General features: G+C 42.5%; 1 protein-coding gene across 1 annotated transcript in view; it reads right to left on the bottom strand.

The window, feature by feature from the left end:
* Window positions 1-21,114, bottom strand: part of tmtopsa (teleost multiple tissue opsin a) — a 65,952-nt gene extending 44,838 nt beyond the window's left edge. Inside the window, exons 1-2 of the mRNA XM_030751747.1 lie at window positions 20,742-21,114; window positions 9,105-9,433 (exon numbers count right to left, since the gene is read on the bottom strand). Of these exons, the coding sequence (XP_030607607.1) occupies window positions 9,105-9,433; window positions 20,742-21,114 (702 nt within the window). The remainder of the gene's footprint in view (window positions 1-9,104; window positions 9,434-20,741) is intronic.
* Between the last annotated feature and the right edge of the window lie 3,281 nt (window positions 21,115-24,395).

Raw genomic sequence — 24,395 nt, 5'->3', positions numbered from 1 at the left:
GAAGGTACGGTGCTTCTCCAACATTAAACCATGGGTGACCCCAGAGCTGAAGGCCCTGCTGAACGAGAAGAAGAGGGCCTTCAGATCTGGAGACAAGGAGGAACTGAGGAGAGTGCAAAAGGATGTAAAATACAAGATCCGGAGAGGCAAAGAGAGCTTCAGGAGGAAGATGGAGGAACAGCTCCAACATAACAGAGTCCGAGAAGTCTGGAGAAACATGAAAAAAATCTCTGGCCACTTTGAGGACAATGGAGGAGCCACAGTGTCTGCTGACCGGGGGTGGGCTAACAACTTGAATCTGTTTTTCAATAGATTTGACTCTGGGTCGTTGACCACCTCCCCCACCCCTCAGCTCCCATCTGCCCCGTTCCCTATGCTGACCCCCCTCTCTCCTGGTGCAATGCCATCATTGCCTGCGCTCTCCTCACCCTCACCCACAGCGGAGCCAGCCCCATCAACCACCCAAACCCAGCCTCACATCCACCTCACAGCTGATCAGGTGAGAAGTCAGCTCAGGAAGACAAAGATCAGGAAGGCAGCGGGTCCAGATGGAATCAGCTCCAGACTGCTCAGGGATTGTGCAGACCAGCTCTGTCAGGTGGTCCTGCATATCTTCAACCTGAGCCTGAATCTGGAGAGGGTTCCTGAACTGTGGAAGACTTCCTGCATAGTTCCAGTGCCAAAGATCGCACATCCCAGGGAGTCCAACCACTACAGACCTGTGGCCTTGACTTCTCACCTGATGAAGACCATGGAGAGGCTCATCCTGCACCACCTCCGCCCACTGGTGAGCTCAGCGCTGGACCCCCTGCAGTTCGCCTACCAGCCTGGCATCGGGGTGGACGATGCCGTCATCTACCTGCTGCACAGTTCCCTCTCTCACCTAGAGCAGGCAGGGAACACTGTGAGGGTCATGTTCTTTGACTTCTCCAGTGCTTTCAACACCATCCAGCCTGCACTGTTGAGAGGGAAGATGGAGGGAGCCGGAGTGGACAGGCAGCTGACGGCATGGATCATCAACTACCTCACCAACAGACCACAGTATGTGAGGTGCCATGACTGTGTGTCTGATGTAGTAGTCTGCAGCACGGGGGCGCCACAGGGCACTGTCCTCTCACCCTTCCTGTTCAGTCTGTACACCTCAGATTTCAGGTACAATTCAGACCATTGCCACCTACAGAAGTTCTCAGATGATACGGCCATCATTGGATGTGTATCAGATGGGAACGACCAGGAATACAGGGGGGTCATCAGTGACTTTGTCGGCTGGTGTGAGAACAACGCACTCCAAATCAACGCCAGCAAGATGAAGGAGATGATCATAGACTTCAGGAGGAAGCCACCCCCTACAGCACTGGTGAACATCCAGGGAAAGGACATTGAGACAGTGGTCTCCTACAAGTACCTGGGTGTTCATCTCAATAACAAGCTGGACTGGAGTACAAACACAGACGTCCTGTATAAGAAGGGCCAGAGTCGACTCCACCTGCTGAGGAGACTGAGGTCCTTTGGTGTCTGCAGGACTCTGTTAAAGACTTTTTATGACTCAGTGGTAGCATCTGCCCTTTTCTACGCAGTGGCCTGCTGGGGGGGTGGATGCACCGAAAGGGACAGGAGCAGGATCGACAAACTGGTGCGGAGGTCTAGCTCTGTGTTGGGATGTCCTCTGGAGTCTGTGATGGTGGTGGGTGAGAGGAGGATGTTAGCAAAGCTGACATCCATCATGAACAACCCCCATCACCCTCTTCATGAGACCGTGGGTGAACTGAGCAGCTCCTTCAGTCAGAGACTGAAACATCCTCGCTGCAGGAAGGAGCGCTTTCGCAGGTCATTCATCCCAACAGTAGTTAGACTGTATAACACAGGGGTGGGCAATCCCAGGCCTCGAGGGCCGGTGTCCTGCACGTTTTAGATGTGTCCCTGATCCAACACACCTGAATCAAATGGCTGAATTACCTCCTCAGTATGCAGTCAAGTTCTCCAGAGTCCTGCTAATGACTTCTATATGTGATTCAGGTGTGTTGGCTCAGGGACACATCTAAAACCTGCAGGACACCGGCCCTCGAGGCCTGGAGTTGCCCACCCCTGGTATAACACATCATAATGTCTTGAGTCACTTGGACACTTTACCTACACTGCCATCACTTTATCCATACAGTCAGATACATTTTATTTATTACACTCACCCATATAATGCATACCGTGTATGCTGTGTACCTTACCGGCTACAAATGTATATAATATTTTGATATCTGTATATAGTGTTTGACGTGTGTGTATATGTGTGTATATGTAAATATATATATATAAATATATATTTATGTATATAGTGCTTATGTATATGTGTATAGTTTTTTGCTATTTTATTTTATTCTATTGAATTTTAATTTTAGTTTTTAGTTTAGTTATTTGTTCTTACTCATCCTTTTCATTTTTTCTCTGTTTTGAGCTGCTGTAATGCACAAATTTCCCCGTCGTGGGATCATTAAAGTTTTATCTTATCTTATCTTATCTCTTAAGAGACCAAAGTTGAGATGTCTGGCCATGAAGCACAGCACCACATTTGGTGAAGACCAAACAGCACATCAGCACAAACACCTCATACCAACTGTCAAGCACGGTGGTAGAGGGGTGATAATTTGGGCTTGTTTGGCAACCACAGGACCTGGACACCTTGCAGTCATTGAGTCGACCTTGGACTCCTCTGAATACTAACTCCTCTGTATTCTAGAGTAAAATGTGAGGCCATCTGTCGGACAGCTAAAGATGAACAATGATCCCAAGACATCAATCCAATTTAAATGCTGTGGCGTGATCTTAAGAGAGCTGTGTATAAAAGAATGCCCACAGACCTCAATTAAGCAATGTTTTTAAAGAGAGTGGGCAAAATTTCCTCCATAATGAGGTGAGAGACTAATAAAGTCAATAGAAACTCCAAGTTATTCCTACTAAAAGTGGTTCTAGAAGCTGTTTAATTATAGGACTGGATAGAGTCCTGTGAAAACCTCCATTTTCAAGACTGTAAACTACAAAATGTATCAAATTACAACCTCATTGTGCTCTGTGAGCTCTTTTTATCAAAAGTGCATTGTGTGAGAAAGTGAGCAAAAGAGAGAGAGGAGCTGAGATGCTCCTTTAAGTTTTCATATAAAGGAAAGACACAGACACTTGTGTTGGAGTAAAATATGAGGAGCAAGAGAGATAAAGTGAAGCTCCATCAGGCCCAGAAAGTTAAGCACAGCAGAGCGCAGGCCGGCAGGGGAGTGGGGACAATCACGGCATCGCACAAAATAGCTGCACCTAATTTGAGTGCAAGACAATACAGCTTGTCTGCAACCCACTGCTTCTGTTTTGCCATTCTAGTCACATTAATAGGGTGCAGCTACTTTTGTCTGACCAGTACATCCAAATACCTTTAATTTACAGTAATGTAAAAAAGAAAAAAAAATTGGCAACAATGGATCACCTTTCCATCTGTTGATTAACTTATTTATTCCTTTACAAACAATATAGCAGAAAGTTATTAGGTTAATGTCGCTGTTTTGAAAGCTTTCAACCCTTCAGCTGCATTAAAAGAACAATGTGTGTGTGAACAATATGAAAAATGTTGTTTCCATTGTACCTCTTTATGCATTAAATTGCTGCTTTTCATAAGCAGTTAAGTCATCAGTGCAGCAACATACAGAATCCCTCACTAGCTTTCTACCAGTGCCCTTTGCCCACTGTGCTCAATGATGCAACAGAGCTGCCAGTTCTCTTATAGAGAAATGTGCTCATTTTGTGTGTGACACACGTGTAATTTCTTATTTCAAACTGCACCGGCTAATTTGCATAGATATCCCCCTGTAGTGCACTCCCTGCCTATTTCTGTGAAATAGCAGGTCACAAAATAACCAAATGGGTTACGGTGGGGAGAAAAAAAACTCTGCTTGTGGCCAATGAATTAACACATGATCAATATAAGGTCACTGCAAGTGATGTAGGCCAGCACAAAATTAGGGCCTCAGTAGTCTGTTACCACCTCGTGCCCCCCACATCACAATTTACCCAAGTGTCTCTGTCGAAACTGCTGTTCCTGTTTGCTGGTGTTTATCTGTTATCGAAGGAAAAGTCTGCTCGGCAGAAAGTCTTTGGATCAGGAAATATAATGGCCCGGGTGAATAATGAATTATGAGAGCCATGGGTGAACCATGTGGCAACACTACATTAAAGGACATAATGCTCAGTTACAACTCCGTGGTATGCACCCCTTTACTTAAGATGGCACAACAAGGACACGTAATTATTAGATAATGATGAAATAATTAGTGAGCTGGTCATTCTATAAGGATTCATCAGTTTAGCTCTCATGGTGTTTTTTTTCCTAGTTCATCATTACTAACTAGCCTACTATAGAGTCATCAACAGTCACACTAGGAAAACCCGTGGATGAGACACGACACGATCAAAAGTATTGGAACCATGTGAAATGAACTTGCAATCTTGTCTTTGAAATGGTTGCTTAGAAGAAGGGGATCAGCTCTGCAACCACTCAATCAGTTGCCATCTTCAAAGTGACTTTGGCGCGTCAAGACAGCAATAAGACAGAATCAGTCTGCTATCAGTTTGCATGAGTGGGGTCAATTTACCAATTACATGTACTCTGTTTGTGATAATACACTGATTAACTGTGATAAATCATCCATCTGTTGCAGAGCTGTTGCCGTCTACACATAATAAAAATTCACATTAAACAGAAATTCACATTAACTACTTATTTTCAGAGTCCAGGCAGAACCTGAAGACAAAATTCCCTCACAAATAATCATGTAGTTGCTGTAGGGCAGTGATTTACAATGCAAACTGCCATAGGCACTCAGCAAGCTTGCTTTCATATAGGAATATAATTATAATACAACAATACGACATGATTTTTGATTAATATGTTACACAGAAAACTAATAGCATTTACTGTCATTGAGTCTGTGATGTGTCAGTTTCACAGTTACCTTCATGCACAAAGCCAAAGTAATGAAAAAAATTAAAGCATATACATTAAAGATGTTCTCTCACTCAAACACCTGAGAAAGGACAAACACATCAGACTGCAGTTTCCCATTATAATAAGAGAACTGGAGAAATAAAAAGAGATGGCAACACTGACAGACACAGCTGTGGTCAAACAAGCAGAGACAGGCTGTGCCCATTTAGCTGTCTGCCTGGCTTCTCTTTTTAATTAATTTTTTTCTTAAAATCTAGAGGGCATTTGATGGAAACCTTGAAATGTTGTTTAGATTTGACTGAGGACCTGTTATTCTCATTTCCACCTACATGTTTTTTTTTTTCCTGGACTCCTAAAGAGGAGCTTTGCTTGGTTCACACTCTGTTCTGTGTGCTTTAAATCTCTCCATCTTTAAAGCTCCCCTCCCTAAAAGGCTACTTTCGTCTGACTGGCTGCCTCTCAGTGTGGATGTTCTGAACACAAACTATAAACCAAGTAAAAAAATTGAATTTCTCATTCTCACTGGGAAATCTCAGATCCATCTGTTTATGTTTGAGCCCAAATACAATTTGATTTATGAAAGTGAATACCATTAACACCTGCAGCCACAAAGATTACCGATTTATTTGGTATATGTTACATGAAATGCCTGTTTATTGTGGGGCCTAATGGGAGATTTAGTCTTTCAATCAAAAGCTGCAAAAACCTCTGTGTCTACTTTGTTACCTTTGTTTACACTGTACAGATGGTGAATTTACACCACCTTGGACTGATTCAATCTTTTCCATGTGGACTACTCCAGCTCCACATTATCTGATAGAGGAGGTTCAGGCCTTTTAGCTTTTGCTGGGCAAGTGGAGCAGCTGCTTTTATCTGTCTCACCTATCCCACATGACCATGACAGGAGACCCTTTGTTTTACATTGCGCTGTCAGTGGGAGAAGAACTCTGAGCCATTAAAACAAGCAAAGATAAAGAAAGCACATGTGATCCTACACAAAGGCAAAGGTGAGAAAAAGAAACAAAGGAGCTCCAGCTGACATATGGATATATGAGCGAGAAGGAAAAGCAGGAGAAATGGGACAAAGACAAAGAAAGAAAGAGACCTTTATACTATTACTTTCCCTACACTCCTTCTTCATTTATACAAAGAGCTATGTGCACTTTCTAGTGAGAAAAGGAGGCAGATAGATAAGCTTTCCAAAAGGAAAAGAACAAAGGAAAAGAAGCAAGCACTGAAAAGGTTTTATACTGCAGTCATAAAAAGAGAAGAAAATTACAGTGTTGTTGCAATTAGATTTATTGTTATGCATCTTGCTTGACCACTGCATCGGTGTAACACACTGTTACTGCTGTGACTGCTGCTGCTCTTCTGTGTGTGCGCGCGCATGCGCGCGCACGCATGCGTGCGTGTGTGTGTGTGTGTGGGCACACACGTGTGGGCACACATGTGTGGCTTCCCTGGAGTGAGAGGAAGCACTGCCTTCCACACTGTCTCTGCTCATATTCTTTGATTCAGTCAGTGTGGGACAGAATGTGAAAAACCAAACGTTGGCTGGCTCATGCTACAGTTCACAGCCAAGGGGGGGGCATCAAAAACCCAGAAAGCACTGAAAGTCTGGATGATCTGCTGTCCCTCTCACCCCCACAGCAGGCAACCACTCTTAAATATTCATTAATGTGATCAGGATCAAATTTTCGTAAAGTATTTTAGAAGTAAGACTTGCGTTGGAAGTTAACTTAGACTGAAAACACTCCCACCACAGAGCCAGCATGTTAGCTAATTCAGCATGTTGCCACCCCAGGGTGCCGCGGGCTTCATCAAACTGTTTTTTGATTTGCTGGCTTTTAATTTTCTTTTATTCTTTGGTTTAATTAACTGGAATTGATCCTGCACATTGAAAATTTATGTTTAACCACAGACTAAAAGATGGATATAGCCACTATGATATCACCCACAGCAAAGTCCTGCTGTGAGGTCTCAAGCTGAGCACTTTTAAAATTTCCCTCCTGGTGTTTTGTAACCGGACATGATAAGGAAGGGGTGGATTTAACAGAAACTGAGGGATACTGCACGCTCAGGGGCTTGAGTCTTCTTAATCACATGGTAAAGCATACCTTGCTTTATCTTCCATAGCTGACCACAGTTTACTAATTAAAAAAATGTTGCATTAAGTTAAACTAGAATTTGACTACATAAACTTGTGTGTTTACAATGATTAAGGGCAACTTGAAGAGTTGCCCCCTGATGGCCATTCTTGGTTAACCCTTATCATGATGATGATGATGATTATATTCTCTAATGGCAATACAGCATGTTGAAGCTAGGTACATCTTTTATATACAGTCTATTTGCTTAACAAGTGCGTGACAATGTGACACCAACAGGTCCTCTACAAGCATCTACTTGTGATGAATGATTGACTAAACCTGGTGCGCAAATGCCAACAAATGTCCAGCATAATTCAAAGACACCAGCAAATCTCAACTGAAGTGATGTTGACTGTTTAGGGACTGGAGGGCAGTTTGAAAACGGGGCCTGTTGCATGAGACGACCTGTTTCTTCTCGAGATGGATTTACACCAGAATCACAACTTGTAATTTCATTAAGAAATTAGAAGTGTCTGGGATAGAGTCCAATCAATGCAGCAAGTATGAATGTATGTGTGCAGCTGTGATGGATTTGCAGAATAGCACTTGTATCTTCAGAAGGGGAAATGAAATGTGCTACTGTACATGAGGGACACTGAGGGCAACAGTGCCAGCTGAGACAGGACGTAGGAGCTGGAATAAATGGCTTCCTGGAGTCTGTAGAGTAGTTGTTGAATGGAATTACCCGTCATGGGTCACACAACATTTCAACTTGTCAGCCTAGAGTAAAGGAGACTGAGACCCAGGGACTTTGTTCAGGACCGACAAGACAGAGCAAAACAAACATGAACAATCATGTCATCAGTAATATTTCACATGAAATCATTTTATAGTAATAACTAATCTTTTAGGCTCAGGTTATCACAGTGTCATTTTGGGTTGATAACCAAATTCAAAAACTTTATTGCCACCAGCAACTGACAACATTACACAGGTAATTCTATGCGAGTCGAAAAGGCAAATAAATGACAATGCAAACCATGTGCTGAGACATTACTTTAAAAGTTTCAGTGTTTTTAGGGTGATTCAGATAAATGTGGAAACCAAGTGTGTGTGTGTGTGTGTGTGTGTGTGTGTGTGTGTGTGTGTGTGTGTGTGTGTGTGTGTGTGTGTGTGTGTCTGGACCAGCTGTACGGAGGCCCAGAGACAGACATGCACTTACCCATGGTCACATAATATATGACCAGTGTGAGCATTCTAACCTTAATTAGCTCAGCGATGAAAAAGCGGTTTCATAGCTGAGCTGGCTGAGTCAGCTGCAAACAAAAGTGCTCACTGGTTCACTGGTTCAAAGCACTGGAGCAAAGTTATTCAAACTGTAAAATATTGCTTTAACTACCAGAAAACAGGAGCTGGTGAATCACTGTTCTGTATGTTTTTCAAAGATTTTTCTTTTTGAAAAAGAAGAGAGTTTTCATGTGCATACATGCGGCTCTGGAAATGACTGAATTATTGTGACCTGCGACAGCATATGTCAGCAGCATATTTTTATTTTAAGAGAAGCTGGAAAGACTTTTTAATCTATATTTTCTTTGTGTGCTTTTTTCATGTCATTTATTTGATTTATTATCATATCAAATGTCTTGAGGATTTGATAGGATTTCACTGTTATACTGTGAGAGTCCCAGCATCTGCTGAATCAGCTGCATTTAAGTAACGCTACCATTCTATAAGCTGCAAGCACAATACTGACATACAGAATGTTAGCAAACATTTGCCTAAATATCCAGCAGATATACACTCACCAGCTACTTTATTAAGTGCACCTGTTTTGCACTTGCTTATGCAAATCAACCAATCATATGGTGACTTACAACATGACCCAGACATGCTGGTCTGAGTATTTCTGCTGATTTACTGGGATTTTTCCACACAACCATCTCTTATAGAAACTGGTCCCAAAAAAGGACAGGTTCTCCTGTGTAAGTGCTGCAAGTTGATTGAAAGTCTCTTACTTCCCCACAATGACTCACCTGTCTGATGGCACACAGCAGCTTTCCATAGCAGAACACAATCACCAGGAAGGGCACGATGAGGCAGAATATAAACAGACAGATTACGTAAGATATGTTATTCGCTGTCTTGGCTGTCCAGTCGACGGAGCAGGTGGTCCCAGGACCCTCTGGGCCATAGTGGCTCCAGCCAAAGAGTGGTGGCAGGGTCCAGATAAGTGAGTAGGCCCAGGACAGGATGATGCCCAGGGAGATTTTACGGTAGTTGGAAGAGTCCGCCTCAGTGGGGGCCATCATGGTGCTGTAGCGCTCATAGGAGAGGACAGCCAGGGAGATGAGGGACACAATGCCTATAGAAAGGATACACACATATGCAAAGGTAAGCATTATATGCATAAGTGGTATGGACCCAATGTGGAATATCTTATAGTGTTAACTGAAATGGTTAAATACAGCACATATAGTGCTGTAAAATTATTTTCCCCTTCCTGATTTCTTTTTTTATCATATCTGTCACTCTTACATGTTTCAAATCATCAAGCAAATTTTCATATTAGACAAAGTTAACCTGAGTAAATAAATTCTGTTTTTTTAATTGATGATTTAATATATTACCCTACCTGGCTCTGTGTGCAAAAGTAATTGCCCTTTAAACCTAATAACTGGCTGTGCCGCCCTTGGCAGCAAACACTGCAATCAAGTGTTTGCGATAACTGGCAATGACTCCTTGACTTCACTGTGGAGGAATTTTGTCCCACGTTTCTTTGCACAAATGTTTTAATTCGGCCACACTGGAGGGTTTACAAGCATTAAGGGACTGTTTAAGGCCAAAGCGTCTCAGTCAGATTTTACCCCTCCCTTTGTTTCTCATCTGTTCTCGAATTTCTTTAGACCGCGGCGTGATGTGTTCCTTTTTGAGATCTTTTACTTTGTCGGACAGGTTCTGTGTGATTTCTGTGACTTTTCAATTCAGCGGGTTTGGCAGTAATCAGGCCTGGGTGTAGCTGGTGAAACTGAACTTAGTTTTCCTAAAAATGCGGTGAATTCATGGGGGGGATTACTTTTTCCACAGAGGGACAGGTAGGTTGTAATAGTTTTTTTCCCTTAATAAAAGAAATCCCCTGTCATGGACCCTGGGTTTTTGCCTGAGTTTTGCGTTTTTCTAATATTTGGATTCCTGTGTTTATGGTGATTTAAGTCATTTTTGAGTTTTGTATTCTCTTTGAGTAGCAGATATTTCCTGGTTGGTTTCTTTATGATTAGTTTCTCAATTTAGTCTTTAGGTGTTCTTAGTTTTAGTTTTCCTCCTTCTCTGTGTGGTCACAGTTTATTTTTAACTCCTTGAGTTTGACTTTATCCTCCCTTTCCTGTATCCATTTGTCCATCATCTTGTCTCTATGTTTGGTGTCCTCTTGTTATGTTACTTCCTGTTATTTTGGTTGTTACTTGGTTGGTTGTAGCTCTCATCTTGTGCACTTTATTTGCAATTTTACTTCCTTTGTCTCGTCATCCTTGATTAGTTTCAGCTGTGTTTAGCTCCACACCTCTTTCCTCTTCCCTCATTAACTCTTGTGTATTCATACCCTCAGTTTGCTTCTGTTTGCTGATTGTTGTACCATACCTACTCATAGGGTATTCCTGGTAGTCGTAGTGATTCTTATGAAAATTAATCAGCCTTAATAAATGGATTGATTTCTTGGTGGAACGCTGCCTCCCTCCATCTCTGCATTTGGGCCCACACACCTTCACTCAACAAAACATTGTTTAAAAACTGCATTTTATAATTGCTCAGGTTATATTTGTCTAATATTAATATTTGATTGATGATCTGAAAGAGGAAGTGTGAAAACTATGCAAAAAAAAAGAACTCAGGAAGGGGACAAATACTTTTTCACAGCACTGTAAGCACATAAGACTGCAGACCACTTGTGCACTGTGGCCCTTTTTAAGCTTGACTATGATATTTCACATTTAATCGCATCATAAATTATAGACTCAAGTGTCTCTGGTGAGGAAAACATGTCACTGTGATATAAAACCATCCATATCTTCCTCATATCACAAGTGCAGGTGAAATGAGCTTATAATATTAATTTATAACAGCATAGAAAACCTCTAGCCAAAGAAATCATCTTGTGTTTCAGTTCTCAGTCTGGGGGCCTGCAGCAGACCCACACTGTACATTATAAGTAGCAGCCCTACCCACACTACCCACTCTGTTCAATCCAGTGAAGCATAAGAGAGAAATCTAAAAAAAACCCAAAAATATATCTGTAACCACTCAATAAAGAGACATACAGTAAGTTTAGTCTTGTTCTCCTGTTTGCTGTTTGGTTTGAAGCCGTATGCTGCATGAGGCCATCCTTAATGACCACTTTTTTCCTTTTCTTTTTTAGCTGTAATGAAAGAGGCCTGAATACAGGTACATGTGTTTGAGGTTAGGAAGAGAAAAACAAAACAAAGTTTTGTTTGACTGGCTCTGGAAACAAAGTTTAGCTCTGCAGCAGACGATGGTGTTTTGGGGGTATTTTTTGTCTTGTTTGCACAAATACGTTGACATCACTATAGTCAATATACCCCTGACTACAGAGTCTCTGTGGTACAGTGTGTTATGCTTGTCTGTTTGGCCCCAGATATTAAACTCATGTTGCCTTTCCTGCACAGATTGCTTAGCTCAGGGCTTTTATTAACTCTGTTACAGCAATATTCCAGAGTCAACACAGTTTTACAACAGCTCACGTATGTTTCTGTTTGATGTGGACTGACTCATAGTTACTAACCCCAAATATATTTTCCACAGGTTTTTTTTTAAAGATGGCCAAATCCTTGCTGCTCTGTTTCACCCTTTTATTCCCTCCGTCTTTTCTTCTGTGAGGTTTGAAATGAAAAACTTGTAGAACTGCCCTCCCACAGCAGGTGGACAGGCCAGTGAAGTTTTTTATAGCTGAGTGTCATCTGTAAAGTCTGGTGTAGTTCAGTAGCAGTACTTTAAAACTCTCTTATGTGTTTAGGTCAGTGTTACCACTGGTGGATGTTTGACCTTTGCTGTGCAGAGTGATGCAGTGACACTAGAAGGAAAAATTCTGAGTTCTCTGCAAACTTCCTCAATCTTACCTATAGTGATGGTCGATGGTCATACAGTATGAGTCTTTTTATAATAATCATATGCAAAGTTATTCAAAGGTACTAAAAAAAAAGTGTGTCTCACCGCTGATAAGAAAATGAACATGTCTCATTTTGTAAGGCATGATTTATCCAAGGATCCTTATTTGTTCAGGATAAAGGGCTGTGAAATGTAGAGATACCCTTAACTGAGACATCTCCAATCCAAAGTAGATAGTACCTCAGTTAAGGGGACTCTGGTAATACAATAGTAAGTTGAATTCTCAGAGTGATGCTGAAAAGCTAATTCATGCATTTATTACTTCTAGGGTGGACTATTGTAATTCATTATTATCAGGCTGTCCTAAAAGCTCCCTGAAAGGCCTTCAGCTGATCCAAAATGCTGCAGCTAGAGTACTGACAGGGACTAGAAAGAGAGAGCAGATTTCTCCCATATTGGCTTCTCTTCATTGGCTCCCGGTTAAATCTAGAATAGAATTTAAAATTCTTCTCCTCACATACAAGGTCTTGAATAATCAGGCACCATCTTATCTCAAAGACCTCATAATCCCGTATCACCCCAACAGAGCACTTCGCTCTCAGACTGCTGGCTTACTTGTGGTTCCTAGGATACTTAAGAGTAGAATGGGAGGCAGAGCCTTCAGCTTTCAGGCGCCTCTTCTGTGGAACCAGCTTCCAGCTTGGATTCGGGAGACAGACACCCTCTCTATTTTTAAGATTAGGCTTAAAACTTTCCTTTATGATAAAGCTTATAGTTAGGGCTGGATCAGGTGACCCTGAACCATCCCTTAGTTATGCTGCTATAGGCCTAGTCTGCTGGGGGGTTCACATAATGCACTGTTTCTCATTCACCTTATTTACTTGGTTTATACTCCACTCTGCATTTAATCATTAATTGATATTAATCTCTGGCTCTCTTCCACAGCCCGTCTTTCTCTCCCCTCAGCCCAACCGGTCGCAGCAGATGACTGCCCCTCCCTGAGCCTGGTTCTGCTGGAGGTTTCTTCCTGTTAAAAGGGAGTTTTTCCTTCCCACTGTCGCCAAGTGCTGCTCATAGGGGGTCGTTTTGACTGTTGGGTTTTCTCTGTATTATTGTAGGGTCTTTACCCACAATAAAAAGCGCCTTGAGGCGACAGTTTGTTGTGATTTGGAGCTATATAAATAAAATTTAATTAAATTGAATTGAATTGAATTCATGTGTTTAATCGTATTCCTGTTTTTTCTTATTGCACACCAAATTCAAATAGAGTGTTTTCCCCACTGCTGTGGACCGTGTATCCCCAAAGCAATCAACTTCAGGGAAACAATATAGTAGCTGTAATTTTTGTGAATATAGTGATTACAGTGATTGTGAAGTCTAGCAAATGTTCAGCACAAGAATTTATTTCACTGAGCAACATTTCAGCTGTTGTGTAATTTTGCCATCTTGTGACTATACAGATCGAGCAAATGCAAACAGTAAAATATATGCTTTAACATCATATTCTCAGTTTGATAGTATTTTGATGGAGAAGTATAGTGAAGGTCAAAAGGAGCTGCACTGTGTCTTTGTGGATCTAGAGAAAACCTGTGATAGGGTGCCAAGACAGGAACCTGTGGTAAAGCTTTGGGAAGTCAGGAGTAGTAGAGAAGTACATATCATATATGAGGACAGTGAGACAGTAGTGAGGTGTGCGGTAGGAGTGACAGATGGATTCAAGGTGGGGGTGGGATTATATCAGGGATCAGCTCTGAGCCTCTTCTTGTTTGCAGAGGTGATAGACAGGCTGACAGATGAGTTCAGGCAGGAGTCTATGTGGACTATGATGTTTGTAGACAACATTGTGATCTGTAGTGAGAGTAGGGAGCAGGTGGAAGAGAGCCTGGAGAGGTGGAGGTATGCTGTGGAGAGAAGAGGAATGAAAGCCAGTAGAAGCAAGACAGAATACACGTGAGTGAATGAGAGGGAGACAGGTGTAACATTTAAGCTGCAAAGACTAGAGGTAGATGACTTTAAATACATGAAGTCAACCAACAAAAGCAGAGACAGTGGACAAGAAAGGTGAAGAAGAGAGAGCATGCAGGGTGGAGTGGGTGGGACGAGTGTCAGGGGTGATTTGTGACAGAAGGATGGCAGCAACAGTGAAAGGGAAGGTTTATAAGATGATAGTGAGACCTGCTATGATGTGTGGGTTGAAGACAGTGGAACTAACAAAAAGACAGGAGGTGGAGCTGGAGGTGGCAGAGCTGAAGATGTTAAGGTTTTCATTCAGTGACCTGAATGGACCAGATTAGAAATGAGTACATGAGAGGGGCAGCTCAGATCAAGCCGCTTGGAGGCAAAGTTAGAGAGTCAAGGCTGAGATAGTTTGGACATGTGCAGAGGAGAGAGAGAGAGTGGGTATATTGGACAAAAGATTTTTAATATGGTGCTGCCAGGCAGGAGGAAAAGAGGAAGACCACAGAGAAGATTCATGGACGTCGTGAAGGAGGACATGTAGAGGGTTGGCATGACAGTGGAGGATGCAAGGGAGAGGATGAGATGGAGATGATCCACTGTGATGACCCCTAAATGATCATGTATGAGCATGTATCCTAAATGAAGACCATCGCAGTTTTAGTTATCCATCCATCCATTTTCTTCCACTTATCCTTTTCGGGGGTTTGTGGGGGGGCTGGAGGCTATCCCAGCTGTCATAGGGCGAGAGGCAGGGTACACCCTGAACAGGTTGCCAGCCTGTCGCAGAGCTCACACAGAGAGACAGACAACCATTCACACCTACGGCCAATTTAGAGTCACCAGTTAATGTAACTCCCTCAGTCACGTGAGCACGCAAGACTCAGTTTGTAGTTTGCCTGTGTATTGTGTTATACTCCCTGTGACCCCTAGACCTTGCAGGTAGGGGGTTGTAACTCATGTCAAACATCAGGGTCTCCAAGGCCAAAATAAACACATAAAAATGGCAGAGAACCCCTACCAAGCATTCACTAACAAAAGAGAACTCTATCAAAACCAACAAAACAAAAACCAAGTTTTTGTCACTTCAAATCACTTAAACACTTGAAGTATGAACTGCCCTAGCCCAGCAACCACACACGTCTAAACCAAATGGCAGGGGGCACTTGCTGCTGGAGCCATACTATATGGAGTCTCTCAAACAACCACAATGCTGTTCAGCTGTGGCAATCAGGCAGGAAATCAGAGAGGCAGAGAGGGAGGAGGAGAGCAGCTCTCTTTCAAAGAGGCCAAAAGGTCAGTGGCCGTAACACTCACTAACTGCATGTCTTTGGACTGTGGGCAGAAACCCACACAGAGAGAACATGCAAACTACACACAGAAAGGCCCGGGCCAAGGTGGAATCAAACCATTCTAGACCTTCTAGCTGTCCTTCTAGCTGTGAGGCAGCAGGGCTAACCACTATTCCACTGTGCTTTCCCAGGTTTAGTAAAGGGTTGAATAAACAATTTTACCACCTCCTGTTCAAAACTTCTGTTTGTGAGGGATAGCCAATCAGAAGAAAGGTGGCTTAAAGGGAGAGAAGCTTAAAAAAAACAGATGAAGGGCAGCGCAACGGTCCAGTATAAGATAAAAAAAAGGTTATTTTGAACTGTGAATAATCCAGACTAAAGCCCTGCAGTAATAATATGCACATGTAAATTAGCACAATGGGTCACCTTTAAGAAATGTCTTAAATTTTTAATGTGCCCAAAACTGCTGCAAAAACTGACTGGCAGCCTGAGGTGGCTGTATAAATGTAACTTAGAATGAGCAAGAAAGTCCACTGCTAGATTACCTGAAGAGAAGAGCAATTCAGCTCAAAGAACATACATGGTTAGTTGGGGACATGAGTCTCAGGTCAGGTTGGGAGCATGTGTGTGTGTGTTGTTTCCAGATAACACCTGAAAATAAAAGTCTCCAATGTCCCTTAAGCAGTTTTAGGAACTGCCACAACAAATCAAACTTTAAAATTGCAAAAACTAATTAGCAAATCTGTTCCACGGCTCAAAATTAACCCAAAATCAAATACTGACTTCATGTTGTTGAAGTCTTCTGACCTCAGGCTCTTAAAAAATGTTGTAGTTGATTTAATTCATGGCTTTTAATAGGAAAACTCAATTATAGCAGCAGCTCCCATATAATGTCCACCAGCCTGATGAGTACAGCATTGTCTCCGCTTAAAAGGTTCTGTATGTGCGGAAATCTGTTATTAGAGGCCATGTAATCTCATCACGAAAGACACCCACATAACTCTGGATGTAACTTGATAGCAGCTGAAATCAAACATCACCAATATCCATCTTCTTGTGCTCTGGCAGGATCAAATGTATCAGCTGAATGTAATATTCCAAAATGAAACATCTTATGATCTGATAACATCAGAAATATATATATATTTATATGTATAAAGGAACAGTCTTTGTTCTCCTGCCTGTGTGATGTTCACTCACTGCTTTCTGTTAGAAAGCATCTGCTTAGGTATAACTCCTTTGATCCCGTGTATCCAGGAAAAGACAGTTTGAATGAAAAACACAGGATTGAATAAAGCTGTGTTTATTCTAAAGATCCCATTCCTGTGTCTTCTCCTCGGTCCTCCTCAGGTGCACAAAACTACAGTCTAGAAGACCATAAAAAGACAGAGCCTTTCATCCTGTTTTCACCGCTTTGGATAGGAAGTCAAAGTGTATGGACAGGATTATTCACACTAATGAATGGTGAAAACCAGACACAAATCCCCTCCTAAACATATTTTTGGTCTGTGCTATACAAGACCTTTAATTCACTATTTATTACCCTGGCTCATTAGCTGGCTCACTCGCTCTGACCTTTATGGAGGAGCGCCATTGTTCTGCTTTCTTTCTCCCCACTGAGACTTCTGCATGCCGTCCTAACAAATTAACATCACTCATACCATGTGTTGCGTGCACCACCGTGACACACATGTTTATGCATTTTCTTCCCCTTGTGAATGCTCATCAGTTTCTTTGCCTGTATCTGTGATGTTGCTGTGCAGCAAGTGTTTGTGTGCAGGAAAGCAATCTGACTTCGATATGTGCGCCCCAGCACTGCAAAGTTAATCCAGCGATTGTGCGCAGGGTCCACTTGAGGAAAGAGGCAGGCAGCAGTTTGCAGGAATGCACAGAAAAGTTGTCAAAGACAGAAAGAATAAGATCCTCTCCTGTTCATCCTCAGTATAATGGAAGACAGGGAAAGTTCAGCGAGACAGAGAACAAAATGCAAAGAGTCGGACTGAAGAGGTGAAGCAGCTAAATGGATGCCAGGAGGCTGATGGCAAAGGGTGAGAATGTGCAGACAAGGGCATGCACGCACGCACACACACGCACATGCGTCTCCACAAATTGTGTTCAGTGGGTGCTCTTGGCACAAAGTCAGAGCAATGCATCTTCAATTGTTCAGTCATTCAAAAATCTAAGACTGTGAGCAGAAAGTAGAAATCGATGTGAAGAGAGAGCAGGAATATGACGTGCTAACACCAAGCTAACGATATCTTCTGTCACCGACAGTGATGCCCTCTAATTTGAAGGAACATCGATCACTCAGAAAAGCTTCATGGAGATTCGATGAATACAGACGCTGTTGCTTTGTCAAAGCGGCACCCAGCATTATTCACCCAAACAATCAATTTCACTTTTCCTTTCTCTGACCCTCCCTCACTCTTTCATTGTGCTTTTATGAGGCCATTGAGGAATTACTCATCCATAACCAGTGGAGGCTCTAATGATGTCTGTGAGATATTTCTCTCTCTCTCTCTCTCTCTCTCACACACACACACACACACACACACACACACACACACACACACACACACACACACACACACACACACACACACACACACACACACTCTGTCTCCCTGCGATTTTTAAGTTTGTAGAGGCCCAAATTTTGTCAGATGTTTAATAAATTGGCTCCTTGTGGATGTCAGTGTTGCATATTTTCAGATGGCGCTTAATCTTGGTATAACACTCGAGTTAGCGAGATGGTGGATGCAATCAAAGCACGTTCAGATACTGAGAAATGATTGGAAGGTTGCCTTTTTCTCCATGATAAGACTCAAATGAAGTTTTGGAAATTGCCGACTTATCCCAGAGGAAGTGACTACAGCAGTCGAGAGTCTGTTTTGAATTTTAAAGTTTGACAGATTCGAGAGGCTCTTGTGGAAAGTAAAGTGCAATTTAGTTAGTGTGTACTGTGTGTAAACGTTAGTCAGATCAAGATGTGAAGCTGGTGATAAAAGCAGTGAATTAAAACCCTGCTGGACCTGTTAGCAGAACGAGTCCAACTCACTGTGTGCAATATGTTTCAAGTGCTTAGTTTCTTCTTTTGTTGCCTGGATGGGAACGGTCAAGTGCTCCAATGGACATGATATAAAATTAACTCAAAGAACCTCAAATTTATCAAAACCATGATTTGCAGAATGACCATAAAGAAATGACTGAAACTATGCCATGCAGATGCTTCTCGAGTAGCAATCAGACTTTTGTCTCAGAGGGTTTTTGGTACATGTTTTTTCTTCACAGCAACTGGACTCTCACACAGGTGGCTAAGTAGGCCATAATCCTACTCTAGATAAGGTCAAATGCCTGAAATCTTTAGTTACAGAAGGTATCAGAGGACCTAATGTTTGGCTCCAATGTTGCTCAGTTTGTGAATGGCTACCAGTGATTGCTCTGCTTAAAGCAGCCCTTCAAACATCAGAAGAGCATAATTCTGACATCCAGTCTTAGCCACATCCAGTCAAGTATAGAGTTCAGTATGAACAAGTAGAACTTTGGGCCTTAATAATCTAACTGCAAACAAAATTTAAAGCATTTTGAGGGATAAAATGATCTTCATCTTAACTGAATTTTCCTCTCCTTTGTGTTGTTTTCTTCCAAATTTATACAACAGTGAGTTTAGGCTATTTTTCAAATTGTGACCTGCCAAAAGTCATCTGAAGTATGCCCTCTGATTAGAAAGCAAGAGGAAACTTGCATAATATACAGCAGTGATAAAGATTCACGAGGGGCCATTAATGTCTTTAACTATCTGTGGCTGCTTGGTCTTCAAAGGTTGTTTGGATGAAACAGAAAGTTTTAAAAGCAATTACAGTTCTTTAATGAACTATCAGTCCTGCTGTTCGTTAAAGACTTTAAATCAGGCATCAGTCCAAGGACTCCAAATGGCAGAAGAATATTTTCATCTTTTATGGATAAACAAGTCTTGCATTAAAAGAACTTCATCCAAATGACTCAAATGAATGCGCTGACGTTTTGATTTAAATAACTCTTAGAAGAAAATTAATGTCAGTCTGTGTTTAATATTAGTTCCAGCTCCTTATTTGCTGCTATTATATAGCACACCTGGTCTAATGGTTCTACTTTAAACGGCCTTTTGGGGGATTCGGCATTTCAGTCTGGCCCAGTTACAAGCAAGTGCGTATATGCGCCTTATTCTCTATTATGTGCATCATTATGCCCCATTTGCATCGATATCACCACTCCTGGGCAAAAGTACAGCAGCCTCCCCTTTCCTTATTACAGATTTCCCCTCTGGAAAGGTTTTATCCTGCAACAAATGCTGCAAATGTACCTGCCGTGGACTGCTCGTGGAGCCAGACGATGTCTCCACAGCCCACTACAGACCTGCAGGAGCAGCTAAATGAACAGTGAACAGTGAGGAGGTTTGATTCGCCTCAGGTACAGTCACTCAACTAAATGGCAAAAAGCATTTAGCGGCCATTTAATAGCAGGTTGCACACTGCTTTATATATAGCCAAGGAAAATGCCATAATGATGCATACAGCTTCTGTCGTGGAGCTCCATCCAGATCACTATCGGACACAGCCCCAGATATAATGACCAGTATCGCACACAGTCCGTCACCTGGACAAAACCTGTACATCTTTATGTGAAAGCATCATCGCCACTATGAGAGCAGATGTGCAACTTGAAGTTAATGAATAGCCCCATGGGGTCACGGTTTTGACTCATGTGCCACTTGACTCACGCTTAATGAGTTTCTTTCTTTGCAAACAAAAAAAATAAGATAATCTCCACTTTAAGAGAGAGCTTAATGATCTCCGTGGCATGAGAGACTGCAGGATGATCACACCCAAAATGCACAAGAAAAAGGAGAGAAAGCATGAATAAAGAAAATGCAGCGTTCATGAGTCAGAGTCATGCAAACCGATCTGTTTAATTTACTCCAATTTGGTGCATAAGCAGCGCTCAGTATAGCACCATTTTATTCATATGGAGCCCAAAGATTTTCGGGCTTTTCTGTGAAAGTTTGATAAGGCTGTAAACATGCCCAGTGCACATATGAGTGCACGAGAGGCAGTCGAATATTTTTTTTACACTTTTCAAAATCCTCATTTCGACCGCATGAATGAAGCGTAACATAATCAAGTCTAACAAGCGCAGTGCTCTGGAGAGGATCCATGCATACACCAACACTCACGTCCTCATCTGAAATAAAGAATATGTATGTACAGTGACCTATAGATATATCGGAAACGCACAAATAGCACCACCTGATTCCGCATTTCCACTCACCACAAAGCGAGTTGGCGAAGCCGTACCACACGCATCCCCTTTCTCCTATGAGCCACCTTCCTTGCGTGCTGGCCGCGAAGCTGAACGGAGTACCCAGTACGCACACCAGCAGGTCGCTGATGGAAATGTTAATCAAGAGCAGGTTGATGGGCGACCGCAGCATCTTGTAGCGGCAGAAAAGGACAAGCACAAGCAGGTTGTTCAGAAGTCCTAAAGTGCCGATAAAGCCCAGGCACACAGCCACTACCAGGTTCCCTGTCGGGGTGAGAGTAGTCCGGTATGATCCGCCCCCCAGGTGCTCTTCCCCGGCTCCGGCACACAGAGCGCTGTTGAAATCCGCGCAGCCGCTCAGGCTCACGTTGGACACGATCATGGCAGTCCGGTGTCACTGCGGTGGCACAGTGACCACGGCAGCTAATATATCATTGGTATTTTTTGTCTGTGTGGAAAAAGAATCAGAAGACAAGTCCCAGCTTGTAGCCAGCAACACTTGTTGATTTACAAAGAAATGTCAAGTACAAAAAAGGAGAGGGGGGGATAAATAGTTTTTTGTTGTTGCTGTTTTGTTTTTGTTTCTTTGTGGGTGTCTCTGTTCTGGGGGAGGGGAGTGTTGGAAAATGGGAATACAAAAAAAAAAAAGTTTGATCAGGCTTTGCTCCACCGTGTGGATGTCTATAATGCACACTCTCACTCTTCCCAAAGACGCTCCCGTCACTCACACAAACACCTTCCCTCTCTGTCCGTATTTAAATCACCGTAGCTCGCTCTCCAACAGCTGACGTTCAGTGACCAGGAAGGTGGGTGGGAGGCGGTTTGGTGGATGAAGAGAGTCGCATGGGCATACAGCGTCGACCAATCGGATGATAATGGCGCACCTCAAAGAGAAACGCAAACCCGCTGTGCTCCGAGCCCAACTCAACGAAAGTACAGCTTAATAAAGTTTCAGCAGCAGCTCTCCCTCCCGCTGCGGCGCTGACGTCCGCTGTGCGGGTATTGATGCGCGGTGCTGTCCTGGGTGCTGAACACGTACACGGCAGGACTGATCAACTTTGTTCAAGTCTGCCATGCATGTTAATTGCACACCTGAAGTAAATAACTTAGCAGAACAAAGGTAGGAGCACTCATTTATTTGATTCAGTTCATACAGCTTTTTAACATTTCACCACCATTTACCATAAGAACGCCGACTAGCCTAATAAATAAAATTGAGGCGGGTTAACAGGTCAAACTAAAACTGCAAATAGTTGAGTTACAGGATTTTTCACTGTCTTTATTTAGAAATTAGGCACAATAGCAATGAGCCACCGTGAATCAAGTAATCACTCTCGAGTTAATGGTGAGATTTACAGCCGACATCGGAGGTGTTTTGGATGATAACGAGGCCACCGTGCATCAATTCGTTAAGCAGTACTGCAAAACTGCATGAATATCTGCAGTCACGGATATCCGGATGTGCAGATGCCCGGGCATATAACTTTTTTCCCCACAAGGAAATCAATTTTAAGACTTTTCATTGTCCAATGGCTTCTTTTTTTTCCGTGAAATGTAATCGTATTTTTTTCCCCATCTGCCAGCCCTGAAAACATATACTCCAGGGATTGCATTTTCAGGCAGGTATAATGAGGAGCAGTGAAATGTTAGAACATGATGAGTGTCAGGCATCTTGCCTCATAGTGTCTATATATTTTGCTGCAGGCAGAGAGGAGCCGTAGTATTTATGTGCACACCCTAGCACACCCTGCACTACTGAACCTTGAATCACTTCTGAGTCAAACAACCACAACCTTAACCTCTCACCTCTTACCTCTCAGGACATTTGGGACGTGTCTGACAGATAAAACGCCACCAAATGCAGTTGCTTTTTTTATTTTGTGGGAGGAGCTGCATGTTGCCTCTAAGTTTGCTTTCAGTTGACAGTTTTATGTTTAAATGACAGCAAGCAGATTTAAAAAAGTCCTCTAAATGCCCCTTAAGACAACAGTTTGCGCCTGTCAACAGGTAACAACATGACTTTGAGTCTCTTCTGGTTGTTGTCATTTTATGTGTCAGCAGACACCAACATTATGATCCACTAAAAAAAATCAACTGCAAGTTCAAAATGTCAACAATCAGCTGGTAATTAAAAGGATATCAAATATTGACTGCAAGAGCGTGGGAGGGCAACGATTTGATGTTAAAGCAGTGTTTTTAATTATGTGTGACGAAAATGTTCCCTTTGCATCTGTTGAATTTGTGTGTCATGGAAAGTTGCAGAATTAGATGAGGAAACTTAGTCTTCCCTTCATAGTGTCTTCTAACATTTTCCACCAAATAGGCCCCTTGTCACACTGGAGCGAGGTAATTACCCATGAAAACTGTACAGTAACATTTACTCTGACAACATCTTACCCATATGTTGGCCTAATTGAGCTGAATAAAGACACCTGGGTTTCTGTTGTGAATACCACCCTCATTTAATCATCACATTGGGATTGGGCAGTTGGTATTTAGTTGGGTTTCTAGGTCAACTTGGTGGCTATACTCTGGGGAGATGTCCAGGAAGGTGAAGTGCAAATGGGGTCAGGAGGCTGTCACAGAGTCTATTTCAATGTGTAAATCAGAGGAAAGGTGCCAGTAGAATGCTGTTTTCCTGCTATTATCCCATTTAGTTGATTTATTATCGACTGTTATCTGTTTTGTTACATTAACTCTGTCTTGCTGTTGCCCCAAAGAGCTACACAGTTCTATCACTCTAACCCAACTACAGATGGATAAAATGTTACTTTTAGTAACAAGAAGTATTTTATTAGGTGAAAGTACATATTCCCTCTCCAGCAGTATGTTCAAATACAAACTGACAATCCCCTTTCCAGGTTTTCTTTTTCTATCCAGTTCTACTTGCTCTGTCCCACATCAGTCTTTCAATTGCTAGGGTTAACATGCTTTTATGAAAAACACTGGCACAACCACTGCTGGGCAGTCAGCTGGGTCATTTCCACTGCATGGTGTTATTACTCTAGACAAATTGAAATGATGTCCTTGGAAAAAGTTTTTTTTACTTTTGATGACCGTAGACCAGTTTGCACAGTCAAATGAGACCTGGGCCTATAAATAAGGCCATCTGAACAGAACTAACTCAGGCTTGATCATAATGTAACAAACAAAACTAGCAGCAAACTAGCTGTCCGAACAATACAAACTCAAAGCGAACTAAATAAGCAGGCTGCCCCCCACACACACATACACACACCATTTCCCAGCTTCCTCTATCATCCCCTCCCCTCCTTCTTCCTCCTACATCATCGTTACCCTGCCCTCTGACGTTGACCTTGGGAGAGTGGCTACTGCTGCTCTGCAACTTAATGTACCACAGGCTTTGAGGTAAGCACAGAAGAGGTGTGATGTTGTGGATCATATGAATTTATTGTCCACAAGTCTAATACATAGGTCCTCCACACTCCCTACTTTATCTGGAAATATGTGTCACTCGAGACCCATGTTTTAAGTGCTTGACACACAGCTTGTCATGACATGATACAGCAGAGGAGAATATATGATTGTGGCACTGGTGATGGTGGTGGTGGTGGTGGGTGGGGGGTCTTAGAATAGATTGTGAGAGGCAGCTCATGATGCAGCTCAGTAGTTTGTGGCAGACTGGCAGGTGTCAAATCAAGT

This window comes from Archocentrus centrarchus, chromosome 17 (genome assembly GCF_007364275.1).
Source record: "Archocentrus centrarchus isolate MPI-CPG fArcCen1 chromosome 17, fArcCen1, whole genome shotgun sequence".
Lineage (NCBI taxonomy): Eukaryota > Metazoa > Chordata > Actinopteri > Cichliformes > Cichlidae > Archocentrus > Archocentrus centrarchus.
This window is presented reverse-complemented; position numbering and strand designations above follow the sequence as displayed.